This window comes from Pangasianodon hypophthalmus, chromosome 3, assembly GCF_027358585.1.
Source record: "Pangasianodon hypophthalmus isolate fPanHyp1 chromosome 3, fPanHyp1.pri, whole genome shotgun sequence".
Lineage (NCBI taxonomy): Eukaryota > Metazoa > Chordata > Actinopteri > Siluriformes > Pangasiidae > Pangasianodon > Pangasianodon hypophthalmus.
This window is the reverse complement of record NC_069712.1, coordinates 19,528,310-19,544,005: the sequence shown is the minus strand read 5'-3', so window position 1 is coordinate 19,544,005 and position 15,696 is coordinate 19,528,310. Positions and strand designations below refer to the sequence as shown.

Genomic DNA, 15,696 nt, shown 5'->3' with positions numbered 1-15,696 from the left:
TCTTTTTTTCCCTAAATATGAGTGAAATTATTTCATGAAATCTTACTCTTCCATCTGATTAACAAAATAACATTACTTTGCATTGTATTTTATAAAATCTATTTAAATAATTGTAAAATCAGCAAGGCACTATAAACGTGAATTGACAAATAATTCATCTTATTGTGTGTGTTGTGTCTGTGCTTCATTTCCATTCATTGATATTTTCTAACTTATGCAGTTACATGTAAAAGGGCCAACTCAAAGAGCCCGACTTGTTCCCGAATGACACATCAATACAAAAGTGTCAGCAGGTGGCTGGTATAAAACTCAGTATATCTTTATTGTCAGAGCGGTGCCTATTGTATATCTACTGTCATGTCAGGTAACCCAAATCTTATCTGAATTTTTCAGTACCATCATTAAAGCTAAGCCAAGCCCAAAATGGCAAATATTAAGCTTTTAATGGTCTTAACAATAAATCATTGGTCAGAAAATTAGCAACAATTTTTATAAAGATGCACTCCTGAGAGCTCCTGTGGCACCATTTGCTGGTTTACTTTTGCTGCAGTGAACTGATTGTTTGGGGAAAAGCCAAGAACAGGGAAATTCACTTATATAGTCTTCTTGCATGGAAAGGTAAAATCATGATAATGATTAAAATGTTTGATGTAAAATTCAAACTAACACGTGTCTGGGTGTACAAAACATTCCAAAAATATCTTATTAAAAGATTAGTTATTATTTGGTTATATGCCACACCTGATGCAGCCCATCAGGGCCACAAGGCTTAAACATTTGAAGAAACCAAAGGGAAAAGCTCTCCCATACTGACTTCCTTTATCTATTTGTTTAATTCTTGCTAATTTTCTTACCAATGATTTGTTGGTAAGACCATTAAAAGCTTAATATTTTGCCATTTTGGACTTGAAGGCACTGTTCTTTCAGTTTGTGGTAATGGTTAGTGGCCCAGGATGTTGTAACCCATTAAACAGTGGCCTGAACATGAAGTCATGCAGGGTAAAGATTTATTTAAAAATAACAGGAACCTGTATATTGTATGTGCAATATTACTTAAATAGATAATATCCAAAATAATTTTTTCAGTTTATATAGTACCTTTTTTTTTTTTTTAACAATGATTTGTGATACAAAGTAAAAAAAATTCCAGGAGTAGATAGAGAAGACTAATACACTACATGAATACACACATCAGGTTGATTATGAACCAATGGTTTGGTAAAAAAAAAAGTATACCTTATTGTTATAATAATTTATGACCAGTACATTGTTTAAAATGGTTTAAACAAAAGGTAAAATAAAAGTGGCATGATTTTACAGTACTCTGATGAAATAAATACAAGATATTTTATTCTACAGGCAAAATCTAGTATCTGCAGCATACTTTAATTTGGATAAAGCTGTGAAAGTAGTCACTCATGAATGCATTGTGGAGAATGTCCTGTGCTCTTCTGAAATCCCACAGTGTACTGTAATAAATTCGCGTCCAAAGAACGAACCCTACTAATAAATAAAACACCATGAACACACTTTGTCGTTAGTAGTGAACAGAGCACCATTTCACTTAGCTGCACTATTTTGTCGCCATGACCACTGTGAGATGAAGGACGTCTCAACCGTCCTATCGGCGTGCTGCTCTCAGTAGCCAATCCCCGCACGGGGCGGGACTTTTTTTAGAAATTGAAACGAAATTGCGCTGACTCCGCCCACTGATAGATGGCGGCTTCTTAGAGTGAGGGCGAAATTTTGCTTATTTCACACGGATGTCATTCAGAGGCACGGTTGGAAAAAAAAAAAACTGTGGCTGACCTTTCATTTTCGTCTTCCTTCTGACACGAGAATGTAGTGAAGGTACGGATTTAATTCTGCCGTTAAAACAAATGTAGCTAAAGGACCTGGTTGTCTGTAGTTAGCGAACCTGACCTACCTGCTTAGCTGAGTGGCTAACACAAACTAGCCAGTGTTTACACGGACAGGAGACATGCAGTTACTGATTCAGCTGTGAAAATGTTAGCCTCAAGCCTATTGTTCAGTTTAATTCAGAAGAGCAGTATTTGATACGTGCTGCAATATCTGGTAAAAGTGAGCTACTTGTCTTTTTCTGCACAAGCGGAAGTTAGTTAACCGGCTGAGTTTGTTTGGGGAACTGAGGGTTTAATAGCACTGTCAGCTAACACTACAGTGCAGAGTGTGGAATATGTCCAGGAACTTTACCTGCATGTGCTCATGGGAAATTTAGTGGCTGTGTATTCTGTGCACAGGTGAAAGTGCACTGTTTCTGGCCTGAAGTGTTGAGTTCAGTCAGGTCTGATGACACTGATCTGGATGGCGACTTGGAAGGATGCTGTAGAGAGTGTAACTAAACCTGTAGACAGGTTTCTCACTCCTTTAAGATGGCTCCTAAAATATAATCTTAATGTATTGATAAATAAAGGTTTCATTACATCACATCATTAATGGACATTATACAGTATAGAGGGTTGAGACAAAATGAGTTCTACCTGCTTCTGCAGAAGGATTTATTATTATTATTATTATTACTATTATTATTATTATTATTATTATTAAATATTGCTATTATTATTCCTCATATTGTCTCAGGGAGTTTTTCCTTGCCACCGTCGCCTCTGGCTTGCTCACTAGGGAAAAATATTTACAATATATTTTGAATCCATTTATTTCTGTAAAGCTGCTTTGTGACAATGTCCATTGTTAAAAGTGCTATACAAATAAAATTGAATTGAATTATTGCTATTAAATATACTAGTAAATATTAGTTAATGTAAAGCGTTCACATATTTTTAACATTAGAGACTTTGACTGTTTAAATAATCAGTTCAGTACAAATAGGGGTGGGCGATGCGACCAAAATATAATATCACAATACTAGAACACATTTCTATGAGACACAATATAAAGGATATATAAAAGGTTAACATTTTGCACTTTTAAAGATTTAAAGCTGTACAAAACTTGAACATCAAATCAGCTGCTTCCAGTCAGAGTCCATAATTGTTAGTTAAAAGGCATAAAAATGTTAGAAAACGATATCATGATACACACAGGAAAGTACATTCTGACATAATTTATGACAATATCGGTATTATGTCATCATATTATATTTCCCAGCCCTGCAATAAAGACGTGACGGTGTAAGAATGGTGTGTATGGCTTGTTCTTTATTGTTATTACTTGTTGTATTATGAATTTCAGACCATATTTTAGGGGCCATCCTTACAGAAATATTAACAGTAATCAGACTGTATAGAAGTCACTACAAAATGCAGTTTGAAAGTATTTATGACCATAATAAAGTAACAGCAAGTGATTTATGTGCATTCCTATCTCACCTATATAAACAGGTGACAAATTAAAGGAAAAACTGCTGGTTTTGTGCTTGTATTTTTTTTTTTTTTTGGTCCGCTAAGAGGGCAGGTCAATGCAAATCACTCCAAAGTTATTCTGACTGCCTTTCTCCTATCTGTGTGTATGTATACATACTTGTGGCCCTGGATATGAAGCAGTGGGGTCTTGCGATCTGTTGACTTGCTTATTTTATGAATAATGCCAGACCCACTTTGGACTGTCACCTGTCTGACTGTAGGTTGTGTGTCGATCAGCACAGTTTGTACCAGCCTTTTTTAATCTCTTGTATCAGTGACCCTTTTTGAGTTACTGACCCTTTAATTGGATGGCTGTGTTTTAGATAGTGGACCAGTACAGATACACACAGAACACTGCTGAAAAAACAAGCACTGTTGCAGTTCCTGACACACTCAGCCCAGCGTCAAACCTTAAAACTATTTTAAACCTGTCTCCTTATTCACAGGAAGAATTTAATGAGAAGTTTAGAGGAAAAAAAACTGTTGCATTGAAAATGACAAATTTCCATTGTGTATGTGACAATGAGCTGTTCACTCATCATTATAGTTAATCACTAGGGTTTTTTTCCAGATATTAAATAAGATGTTTATGTTTACTTCACACTTTAGTTTGATAGTGATAATAGTTGTCACTTTTCCTAAAAAAAAAAAAAAAAAAAGTTTTCTTAAAAACCCTTTTCTTAACTGGCAAACCAATACAGAAATATGTTTTGACAAGACAGTGCAAGACAAAATGTTGTAAAACTTTTCTTTTATGGTATTTTCTCTTACTTACATGCCTTTGTCTCTGTCCAGATGAATTAGAAGACTTCTAAGGACACCATCTTTGCTTTCTTCAAATTTAAAATGCAAAGTAACCTCAGGCAGCACATCACCTCGCTGGGTGAGAGATGCAGTTCAGTGTTGCATATACTTGAAAGGCTGTTTAATTCAATAGTTTTTCTACCTTAAATATACTTAGCTGATTAACGTTCATTGTGCAGCATGCATGGTGCATCAATTTGTGTGTCAACTAATGGCAGCAACATGTATATGATGACTACTGAGAGCGGGTGCAATCTCTACCTCTGACCTTCTGGTCATGCATGGCAAGAGTATGCTTCTTCGGTGGCTGGGTATATCCTCAAGGTTCAGCTGCTAGATGTAAATCTAAGCATTTCAGCAAAACTGACATTCAGGCTAGGCTGTGCGGTGCAGGGTTTCCTGAGTAACATGGTGCTTCCTTTAGCTAATGCATCATACATGAGTAGAGCGAACGTAACTCCTCCTTCTCTTTGTTCTATTCCAGTGAAAGACATAATTCCACTTGGTGGTCCACCACGTCACAGGGCTGATGATAGAGGAAGAGCTCACCCAGTGCCACAGTGCTCATTTCAGGAGACAAATAAAAAGCATGCACACACTCTGAAACCTTTAAACCCAATCTTAAGATGCACACGTCCTCATAAAACCTCTGGGCTGGAAAGGAGGAATAGATCTGCTATAGCTTTTCCTTCAGACTCCAAAAAGGTCTTTGCAGGAGTCCAGGAGAGTCTCTCCAATTGCAATGTACCAATGAGAAAAGTACAATTTAACAACAACAACAACAACAACAACAAGCACTTAAATAATGACGGATCATGCCAGGCTGCTGGTAAAAAAGATGCTCCTTTACAAAGGCAGGGTTCATATAACAAACAGAAAGAATTTGCCCTTGCTTTCTGTAAGCAGCTGAATGAGAATTTGAAGGTAACTTAAAGAGATTCAGATATTCCTCAGATAATGCGATTTTTCATAATAGGAGAAATCTACCTCTATCAGTCTCTATCATGTTTATTAATTATATGTTTATAATGTACTAGTTATATACTACCCTCCTTGCTCTGTATTCCTTATGAAGACCACAAACTATAGTTGTATATTAATTAGACTGGCAATAGCTATTATTTATCTTTTAGTTCTTTATTTCTAACTCAGTTTTACTTGAGGTCTGCCATAATAAAATTCCTCCGTCTTTTATAAGAACTGCCATTTATATTTGCATGTATAGCAATATAAACCTTTACCAGACCTACTCTAATCTGTGATATTTAGGTTGGAAGGCCTGTGGTGCAGATAGGGAATACTCAGCATAAGATGCATCCTCTTCCCATTTCCTCTTCTGTGCCTGAGAGCCACAAAGCGTCAGCTCCACCAAACCCTCAGAGAAGACAGAGTCTTGACAGTAGTGTGAATCAGCAAAGCCAGCAGTCTGTTGAAAAGATGGACAAGCCGATCGGGGATCACAGCTCACCTTCACTTAGCCAGGTAAGAGAGCTTTCTGAGTAATTATGTTAAAAGTAATTCTTTCAACATGATGATATGGTTATGATCATGAATTTTTAATATGATCATGTTATTTCATTGTGTTGTGCTGTAGGGAGAACACATGCATCACCAGGCAACTACACCAGGTATATCCCTTCTTTAAGTTCTTACAGTTTGACACTGCATAGCACCCTATAGTTTCTGCATGAAGATTCCATATTTGGATACTTATTAGGGGGTACCATGTTAGCATGGGTTTCCTCCGGGTTCTCCAGTTTCCTCCCACTGTCCAAAAACTTGCAGATCGGTGGATTGGCTATGCTAAATTGTTTGTAGGTGTGAGTGAGTGTGTGAATGGTGTCCTGTGATGGACTGCCGTTCCGTCTGGGGTGACACTTCTCCTGCATTGTGCCCAGTGTTTCCGGGATTGGTTCCGTATCTACTGAGACCCTGATCAGGATAGAGTAGATACTGAAGATGGAGGGAGGGATGGATGGATGATTATTTTAGGAGTATTATACTGTGGGGAAAAAAAGAGTATTTATTTTATAAATAAGTTTAGCCACAGTAGAACTGTGTAATAGTCTGCCCTGCACTGTACTTTACTCTTCCTATTGTCCTGTTTTAGAAAATTTGGACTTGTCTTGCTCTGTTTGCACATTTGCACTTTTTGTAGTCCTGTGTAGGTCTGTGTAGTCTTTAGTTCATTCTGTGTAGTCACAGACAGTTTTCTGCTGTTTTATGTAGCATCATGGTCCTGGAGGAACGTTGTCTCGTTTCACTGTGTACTGTACCAGCTGTATATGGTTGAAATGACGATGACAATAAAAGCAACTTAACCTGACTTGACATTCCATAGCAGTGCAATATTTAACTGTGTCCAACTGTAAAACTGTCTTCTATTCATTATATGGAGTACTAGTTTAGGAGTTTTCCGAAATCAGTGTGGAGAATATGTATTTATGAAACCCCACAATGTACTGCAATAATTTATTGCAAAAAGGTTTCACCCCAAGTCAGCGAATACCCATAATTCACTTTAATGAGGATAGAGTATAAATTTAAAATGGGGGTTTATAGAGAATAGTGAGTAAGGCACTATTTTGGACTGAGGGCATGTCTCAGTTTTTTTCTGCATTTTGTCTTTTTTGTAGCAAGTGGCAGATCTCTGTCCCTGAAGAGACGAAGAGAATCCAGTGCAGAAAGACAAGGGGAAGGCAAGAGATTGTGTCAGGAAGAAGTTTTACTTACCCCATCTTCTACTAGTGGCAGTTCTTCCCATTTCAGCTCACCACCAAAGTTTATCAAACGTGCCTTCTTGAAGACATTTAATGAGCCTGTGCTGACTCTAAATGAGAAACGCTCCCCAGCATTAAATAATCGTACTGGAGACAGGATAAAGGCTTCAAACAATGTAGCCAAACAGCTTTTTCAAGAACCAAGGACAGAAAGCCATCAAAAAGAAGAGATGAGAAGGTCTACTGAAAATAAATGTCTTATAAGTAACACAGCCACTGCTGACCCTTGCCCCTCACTTTCCAGCAAACCAAACCAGAAACAGGGAGAAGGTGGTTCCCCTGTCTCCTCACACACAAGTTCTTTGCCTGGCATTACAGATAGCTTTGAGATCAGCTGTCCTCTCCAACAACCAAAAGTTACTTCACCCAGCTCTCAGGACGTCATGGGCTCACACGATTCAAAGACCATTACCAGAGCCAGGAAGGATGTAGAGGAGAAGAGCGACCTGGTGTGGAATGATCCTCTAGATTTGGACCTGGGCGAGGATGTGGGGTTGGACAGCTGTGCTCTCAGCCTCAGCAGCAGCCATAGTAGCAAGGAGGATCATCTGCTGTCTTTTCAGGAGATCCTAGAGCGCAGCACCCGTGTGCCCGCCAGTCCAGAGAAGGCGACGTTCTCTGAGCCCAGCACTCCAGGCCTTAAAGTTGCTGTAAGCTCACATCAGCACACATTTTAAATTAATATATTAACAAAGTAGTGGTGCATTGATAATTAAAATAGCTGGAAAACTGATTGATGAAAATCACACGTCAAAGTTTCTCTAATTCAACTGCACAGATTCTGCAGGCCATGATGAATCTTGCCTTCAAGCTGTAAAGGCAGGGTCAGCCATTTTGTCAGTTCAGAAAACAGCAAGCTATAAAATATCTACTCAGAAGAATAACACTCTGTGGATTCCCCAGGCTCTTTAAAAAATATATATATATATATTATGTGAACTACCAACATTGAATCAGTCGGGCCTATCAGTCATGTCCCCCTCTTGCACTAGCATTCAGGCATTCTAGCTTTAGCTTCTGTTTTGCAGATATGGCTTTGGAGGGAACACTGGAGGGAGGGGCCAGATTTGCTCCAATTTGCAATTTTAAAATAGCTGGCTTCAATGAACTTATGAATTTGCTGACTATAACTTTAAACAAATGACCCTGTGGATGTTTGCTATTTTCTGAAATTTTACGAAGGCTTAAAAAATTATAATCAATCTTTTCAGGCAGATTTACATTTTTTGAATTTCATAATTTTAAATAATCAAAATAGTTCATTGTATTCCATATAAAGAACAACCATAATAATTTATCTTAGGTTTTACAAACAACCTTTTGAGACAACATATCCCAGAAAGTAGAAAAAAGGCAGAGTAGGTTGATCTACAATTATTTCTTTTCTCTTAGCCAGAGGATCTTAAAAATAAGACTACAAGTTACAAGAACACATTGGAGCAAATGCTGAAGGAGAAGGAGCAGAATCGAAAGTAAGTCAGGAAATGTGTTGTACGTGTCCTGATCTAACCATGCACATCATCATCTAAAGAAGCCATTTTTAATACCATTTGCAATGCAAAAAGTCTCATGATATTGTAACTTTGGTTACGGTGTAATTAACCCATAATTTCCTTCATAGATCTAAGGAGCTTGAAATGCAGCTGCTACAAGCTTGTAAAGAAGACTTGTTAAAACTGGATGAAGAGGATGAAAATGCAGAAGAAGGACTTTCACATGAGCAAAGGTATTGTTGCTATTTACACATTGGAGTATTGAAAAGTTTGAAGCAGTTATGCAAATTGTCAGCTGTCCTTGTTCTACAGGGAATTCTTACAGAGATTCTCAGTTACCTCATGCGTCATAAGAGACATCCACCCTGGAGAGGAAGTGTTCACTCTCACCAACTCTGGCCGACTCTTCAACCATCAGAGTCTGGACTTGAGGAAGATGGGTGTTACCCCGAACAACAGAGCGCAGCAGACTCTGCTACAGTAGGATCAGAACCTACCTATGAGGAACATAAATGCTTTATGATAATAGATGTGAAAGCTTATCTTCTTAGTCTACACAACCTGATTCGACAGTCTAAGAAACACATGGCTAATGAGACTTCCTTTTGTTGAATGCTTGTTTCTCTCTGTGCAGAGTGCATTCAGAACAGCTTCTGCTGCTGCTGAGTGCAGGCTTGTTTAGAAGAGCCTACTCATCCTCCCCCTGCCAGCCTCAGGTCACCCGCTGGCTTTTTCAGGTAACGAGTTCTACATCACAACATATCCTGGATACACACCATACCATTCCATTCAGTCACACAAGGTGCACTAAACTGAGTCAGTATGCTCACGCATTAATGAAATACTCCAGCATTTTTCACTCTAATCTCCATCCACAGCATATGTAGTGTTTGGGCAGTTATTATGTACAAGCGTTTTGATACCTTTGTCTGCTTGCTTGAAAATCTGTATACTTGAAACACTGTTGAAGCCTAAGGGCAGTTGTTGAATTCCATAAATAACTGTCTTACAGTGATGTTGATGATACATGTGTTAGGTGAATAGTGTATTCTATTAAGCAAATGTAGGCTTATTTATCTCATATTCTTGTGAATTCATATTCTTATGAATGAGATGTAATTATGTCTTATATATTTCTTTTGTTGTTTGTTTAGATAGTGCAGATGTGCATTTTTGTAATAACACTGACTCTTGAATTAAATGACAGATGATGTCAGTCCACCCAAACCCCATCATCTGTGCACAGATTCTTCAGGCCATGACGACTATTGCCTTATCTGCTGCTCAACAGATAGGTATGCTATGATGTGACTCGAGAGTGCTCTGTGTTACCAGCGTATGTATTTACAATTTCTGCTGTTCATGTATTGTAGTGGAGAAAAGCAATAAGAAGTTTGAGGTGTGGGTGCCCAGTATACAGGATGTTGCTCTAGTCTTCCTCAACATGGGTGTGTCATTTATCAGTTTGTTTCCATTGGAGGATCTACAACCCCCTTTCACTGAGGGAGATCTGCTGTGAGTCCTGAGCCTCTGCTCCATTCAACACCTCCCCTGTCAGCATTTCACTTACTGTCATTTTTGGACTTTAAAACATCTTTACCACTATTTCCAATTCATTTATAAACATGGTAATGAGTTTACTTTTCTTTGCTAGCGAGAGTTTGGAAATCCAGCCTGATGGTACAAGAAGTGAGAAAGAAGGTGGCACATTTCCAGAGCACAATTTTGAGAACATTATCAAGGTAATTTTAGAAAAGATACAGTATGATTTGTATGTTTACAGAATTTCGTGATTTGATAAACTGTGCTGTATTTATTTAATACCAACCATGATTTTGTCACTGTGTGTCTCTGTGTGTCTCTGTGTGTCTCTGTGTGTCTCTGTGTGTCTCTGTGTGACTGTGTGTCTCTGTGTGTCTCTGTGTGATTCTGTGTCTTTGTGTAGTACCTGGCACTATGTGCAGCCTTGTGTCCAAGGGTGTACAGTGATGAGGAGCTGCTGTTGATGTTAACAGTGGTGTGTAGGGTCAGTCTGGAGACACGTTTACAGCTGCTGCCCACTGGAGACCTCAGCTGCCTGCTACAGCACCTCCTCAACAACATGACACACTGGGAAATACAGGTTAGGCACTGTACCAGAACAAGATCTGTGTTAACATAATCATATCACAAGTCAAGTGGCTTTATTGCCATTGCTCTCTCTCTCTCTCTCTCTCTCTGTCTGTCTGTCTCTCTTCTACACACTCAACTTTTTCAGCTCACCTGTCCTGAAACTGACATAACCATTAAATTTTAGCTTTATGTCCTCTGTATTTGCATTGTTGACGGCAGTTGTGATTTTACATAAAATTAATATTTAAGTTATAATTATTGGAGTTACCATTTCATTTTTCCCTTTTAAGTCATTTATTTGTTGTCCTTTAAAATTAATGAAACATGCATAAAATTGCTCAATATTTCCCTGTTAATGTTTTAAATACAATATTACAGTATTCCAGTAGACTGTCCTCTTTTGGTCAGATACAGATTCCTTATAATTGGAAATTCCTAGTTAGAAATAATCGCAGGATAATGTACATACATGAATTAACAGGGAGCTGGTTATTCTCTGTTTGTGTTGCTGCTGCGCTGCGCTGCCGCCGCCCCCCATCCCCTCTCTCTCCCTCGCTCTCTCTCCTTTCCCCTCACCCCATGCTGCATTCATACCACATGCCAGATTGGAAAGAAGGCACATTGCTTTCTGTAAATGAATGAATGCAAATTTATTTAAATAGGAGAAAATATACTTTTGAGGTCATCAGTATACCTGGGCGCAGTGCCAAAGTATCATCTGTGTGTGGGAAGCACCGGTGGTAGCATTTAAAGTCCTTAATCCAGCAGCATACAGGCTTTTGTACACTTTGATCTTGTTTTGCTTTGCAAGCGTTGACTGTACAGACCGATAAACACATACCACATACATTTCTGTGTTATCTCTCACTGTGGTCCTCTGCTCTGTATGTGCAGTTGTCTCAGGTTTGCCAGGCCATTACTAATCTGAGTGAGGATCACCACAACCTCAGACGGCTGGTACAGCTTCTACCTCACAGTGGCCGGGGAAAGTGAGTGTTATTCTATGAAAATAAGTATGTGCTTTTTATATCGTTTAATATATTAACATTTCTTTTTATTTATGTCACTGGGAAGGCAATTGAGGAGACATGTGAGCGTGTCGATCATCTCTAAACTGTTAAACCACAGATGCACTTATACACCCTCATGCACAGAATTTCAGGTTAGAATTACTTTGTTATATTGTGGTTAGATAAAATCTTACAGATTTGATCTGACTAACTTGCTAACTTTACTAAATTACTAATAATATATTCTTACATTTGTGTCCTGCCCACAGCTGTCTGATCTGAGATGTTATCTACCTCGTATGCGTCCCTCCTTGCTCTTAAAGGGCTTAATGGCTGCAAAGACCACAGAGCCGCAGGAGACTGATGACTGTGCCACCACTCCAGACCAACAGGTAAACAGAGAGCATGTGGGCTGTGTTACATTTGTCCCCATAATATTAAAGAGTGTCTTAATTTTTTAAAATGTTGCTCACATACAGGTTAACTTGTATTTTATACATTTATTTATTATCACTGCTATTTATGATTACTTTAAATTGCAGCACAGTAAGAATTTGTCTTTCTTTAATTTGTGATAATGGATTTTCTACATTTATCTTACGCATGAAATGCTGGTTTTCTTTAGGCTTATTACCTCTGCTACAGCCTTTTGGCTTTGACAAACGAAGCCTCCAATTTTGAGTTTTTACCCTCAAAACAGAGAGTAAGTGTCACATCTCTGTTCAGTATCTCTTTCTTTGTATGTGTGTGTGTGTATGTGTATTAATAAGACACTGAATAGTCCTGTCAGTAGAGACAGCTGCACTTTGTCTCTCTCTATTGCTAACACCCTAAAAATCTGGATGACATTTTTCCTTTTAAAAAATCTAAGAAGGAATAAATTGCTGTAGTTTATAAATCTTATGTTAATGGATAGTTTGTGGGTGGAAGAGTGGAATTCTGTGAGCTTTAAATGTGTTCTCTGCAATGTAAGCGCTCAATGTCAGATTTGAATAACAGTGAAATAGCAGTTCTGGTCTTTTGAGCACCGAGACACTAAACAGTTATTGCTTGTCTTTTGACACTGATAAAGGAATAGTAGCCGTACTCACAGTCCACCATTTGGGTTTGGCATAACTAACAGAATGTGCATAGTTAATTTAACTGTAAAGTGGTGGTAGTTTTAATAATGCAGACTGTTACAAGAACACAGTACTTCCCTGCGTTCCATAGGAGTATTAGTTAGGCAGTTATACACAGTGATGTCTGTCTGTCATTCAGAACGAGCTGCTGCTACTGTCTGCTGAACTAGAGAAACACGTTAAATGTGACATCAGGGAGAGTGAGAAAATGCTTTACAGGAGTAAGGTAAAGTAATGTCCATTAACTTCCATAAATGATTCCCCTACCTATTGACCCTCACTTAAATTAAAAAAAGAAAGAAAACCATAATCATCACATATTTCTTTGCTTTTTTTTTCCCCAGGTAAAAGACTTTGTTGCTAGAATATATACCAAATGGCAGGTGCTGCTCCAGAGATCAAGACCCCAGGAGGTATGATCTTATTTGTATATTTGATGATTAACTCCAGAGTGACTGAAAATGGTCTGTTGTATTCCTGTTATCGTGTATGTCTGGTTTTCCAGTTTTTTCCAGTATCCTTGATTACCAGGCTAGCAAAGCTCACTACACTGCTGAATTGTGCAGTCAGTCTTCTTTAAGAGACGAGGAATTTATATCATTGTAAGCAGTTATGTGGCCAGGCAGCACTCAAAACTATAAGATAACTACCCAGACATGGCTGTCTGTCAGTGTAGTGCTGGGCCGTCAGTCAGGTGTATCTGTGATTTTAGTCATTCGATCCGATATCACTGAACTCATATTTTTTTGAGTTTTAATTGTACACTTTCTTTGTTTTTAACCCAGGGAAAGCTATATGATTACTGGAAACCTCTTCCTGAGGATGAAATGCCCACAAAGAAAGAGAGCCAATTCACTGAGCAGGGAGACACAGAGGAGTCACTGAGTGAGGAGTCTGACATTGTCCAGTCAGATGAGGAAGAGTGCATGGAGGAGAAAGATGAAGTATCAATGGAGAGTGAGGAAAAGCTAGAGGACAGTGTTGAAAAGATTCGAGAGAAGATTGAAGAGTTACAGGAGGTTTCGGCTGACATAAAAGAGAAGCAAAGCTTGATAAACCTGGATGACAAAGATGCAGAGGAGACGAAAGATGATATGGCAATAGATGAAGAACTACTAGGAGGAAGTTCTGAAGGGTCAGTAGAGAGTGATGAGGAGGAAGACCTCATTAAAAGAGAAGAAGAGCTTCTTAAAGATGATGAGTCTCTAGATAGAAATGTAGATCCTGCGGGGGGAGAAAATGATGAGCCTGAGGTACTAGAGCTTTTAGAGAAGCATGCAGATATGTTAGAGAAAACAAATGAGGAGTTACTCTTAGATGAATAGAGTCGCTTATTGACATCTGGACATGGTTGCCCTGCTTTCCTGTATCACCCAGACATAACTAATGTTACATGAAAGGGCAGCATCATACAAATGTAAGCCTCACACAGAGTTTAAGCTATGCACTCCTAAGAATTTGTGAATGAGTGGAGAGCAGGTTTCCCCATGTCACTCTTTAGGTAATCTTAGGCTGTCCACATATATGCTCTGTTGTAGTTGTCAATACAACTGTACCAGGCATTTACTTGCTTGGTTCAAGTCACTGTGCTACAGTATGAAAGAACACTTATTCTCTCCCAAATTTTATAATAAGCATGATGCACTGTACTGCCTTAACAACCCTGTAGAGGGGGCTTTTTCCTTATTCAGTCACTGCCACAGGGTTTCTCATCTTTAAGCTGCTGATATCTTAGTAATCTTTATTTACGTTTTGCTTTTTTACATTTTGCCAAGATATCTGATGTGTCAGGGAACAGTGTGTGTATGTACGTGTATGTGTGTATGTGTGTATGTGTATGTGTGTGTGTGTGTGTATATACTGTATATATACTGTACACTATATCCCTGAAAAGAAATAAGAAAGAGCAAAATAAATTCACCTTAATATGTTTCTGTGGCTGTTTACAACCACAGAACATAGATACACAGTTGGTGACATACATGAAGATAAATTTTAAAGCACTTTTTACATCACATTAAAAATATTTTTTTAATGGCCCAATAATTTCTGTTTACATGTTTGCATTGTTCATGGCTAAACAATATATAATTGATGAGGCTAATACTGGATGGTAGATACAACTACAGAAGCCATTTTATATTTAGAAATTTTACATTTATTATAGTTATTTTGTATTATAAATTTCTTTAATGTTCCACTTAAAATCCGTAGTGCAGTGCTTTACTTTGATTAAATTCCCCAGGACTGCTTTAGCTGGATGAAACTGTGGTCTCAAGATTCTGTGATTTTCCTGGGGAAATTTTGTATAAATTTATCTGCAATCTTCAGCTTTAACTAGCATGTATAAAACTTGGCATAGAAAGGACCAGATTAAATATGTGTTGTTATGTGTGTGTAATATACCAATCTTATTGCACTGGGTAATTTGTAAAATAAAGATAATTACATTTTTGTATTGATGCATGTTTTTTTTTTCTCTCTTTAAGTGGTTTTAAAAAAAATAAGATGAATACCTGTGCATTACTCAGCTCAGCAAAATATAGCTGTTATGGGCTTCTTGTTTGCTTTCGTGACAGTTCTAACGATTTTTGGTATACACTCACCATCCACTTTATTAGGAACACTGCAATGCAAAAAAATCATCACGTTCACATCAAACATAAGTATGAGGAAAAAGTGTGATCTCTATGACTTTGATCATGGCATGGATATTGGTACCAGATGGATTGGGTTGAGGATTTCAGAAACTGCTGATCTCCTGCTAATTTCACATGCAACAGTGTCTAGAGTTTACACAGAATGGTGCGAAAATCATAAAACATTGAGTGAGCGACAGTTCTGTGTGTGGAAACACCTTGTTGATGAGAGATATCCGAGGAAAATGGCCAGATTGGCCCGAGCTGCCAGGAAGGATAGAGTAACTCAAATAAGCACAACCGTGGTGCGAAGAAAAGCATCTCAGCATGCACAAAACATCAGCCCTTGAGGTG

At 38.2% G+C, this 15,696-nt stretch overlaps 1 protein-coding gene across 4 annotated transcripts; it reads left to right on the top strand.

Moving 5' to 3' along the window:
- Positions 1 to 1,686: 1,686 nt before the first annotated feature.
- slf2 (SMC5-SMC6 complex localization factor 2) lies at positions 1,687 to 15,165 on the top strand. 4 transcript variants are annotated; one of them, XM_026941939.3, is made up of 21 exons: positions 1,687 to 1,851; positions 4,179 to 4,266; positions 4,672 to 5,111; positions 5,457 to 5,669; positions 5,782 to 5,815; positions 6,824 to 7,617; positions 8,360 to 8,439; positions 8,589 to 8,693; positions 8,773 to 8,940; positions 9,095 to 9,197; positions 9,668 to 9,755; positions 9,834 to 9,975; positions 10,115 to 10,202; positions 10,406 to 10,582; positions 11,467 to 11,561; positions 11,647 to 11,734; positions 11,852 to 11,974; positions 12,208 to 12,285; positions 12,843 to 12,929; positions 13,048 to 13,116; positions 13,489 to 15,165. In XM_026941939.3, exons 2-21 carry the CDS (start codon positions 4,230 to 4,232, stop codon positions 14,026 to 14,028), a joined length of 3,549 nt encoding a protein of 1,182 aa, XP_026797740.3. In that variant the 5' UTR covers positions 1,687 to 1,851; positions 4,179 to 4,229; the 3' UTR covers positions 14,029 to 15,165. The 4 variants fall into 4 exon arrangements, with proteins under 4 accessions (XP_026797740.3, XP_053088418.1, XP_034158920.2 ...); XM_053232443.1 differs by lacking the exon at positions 4,179 to 4,266 and having other exon boundaries at positions 1,699 to 1,851; XM_034303029.2 differs by lacking the exons at positions 4,179 to 4,266; positions 4,672 to 5,111 and having other exon boundaries at positions 1,699 to 1,851.
- The last annotated feature ends 531 nt before the right edge of the window (positions 15,166 to 15,696 follow it).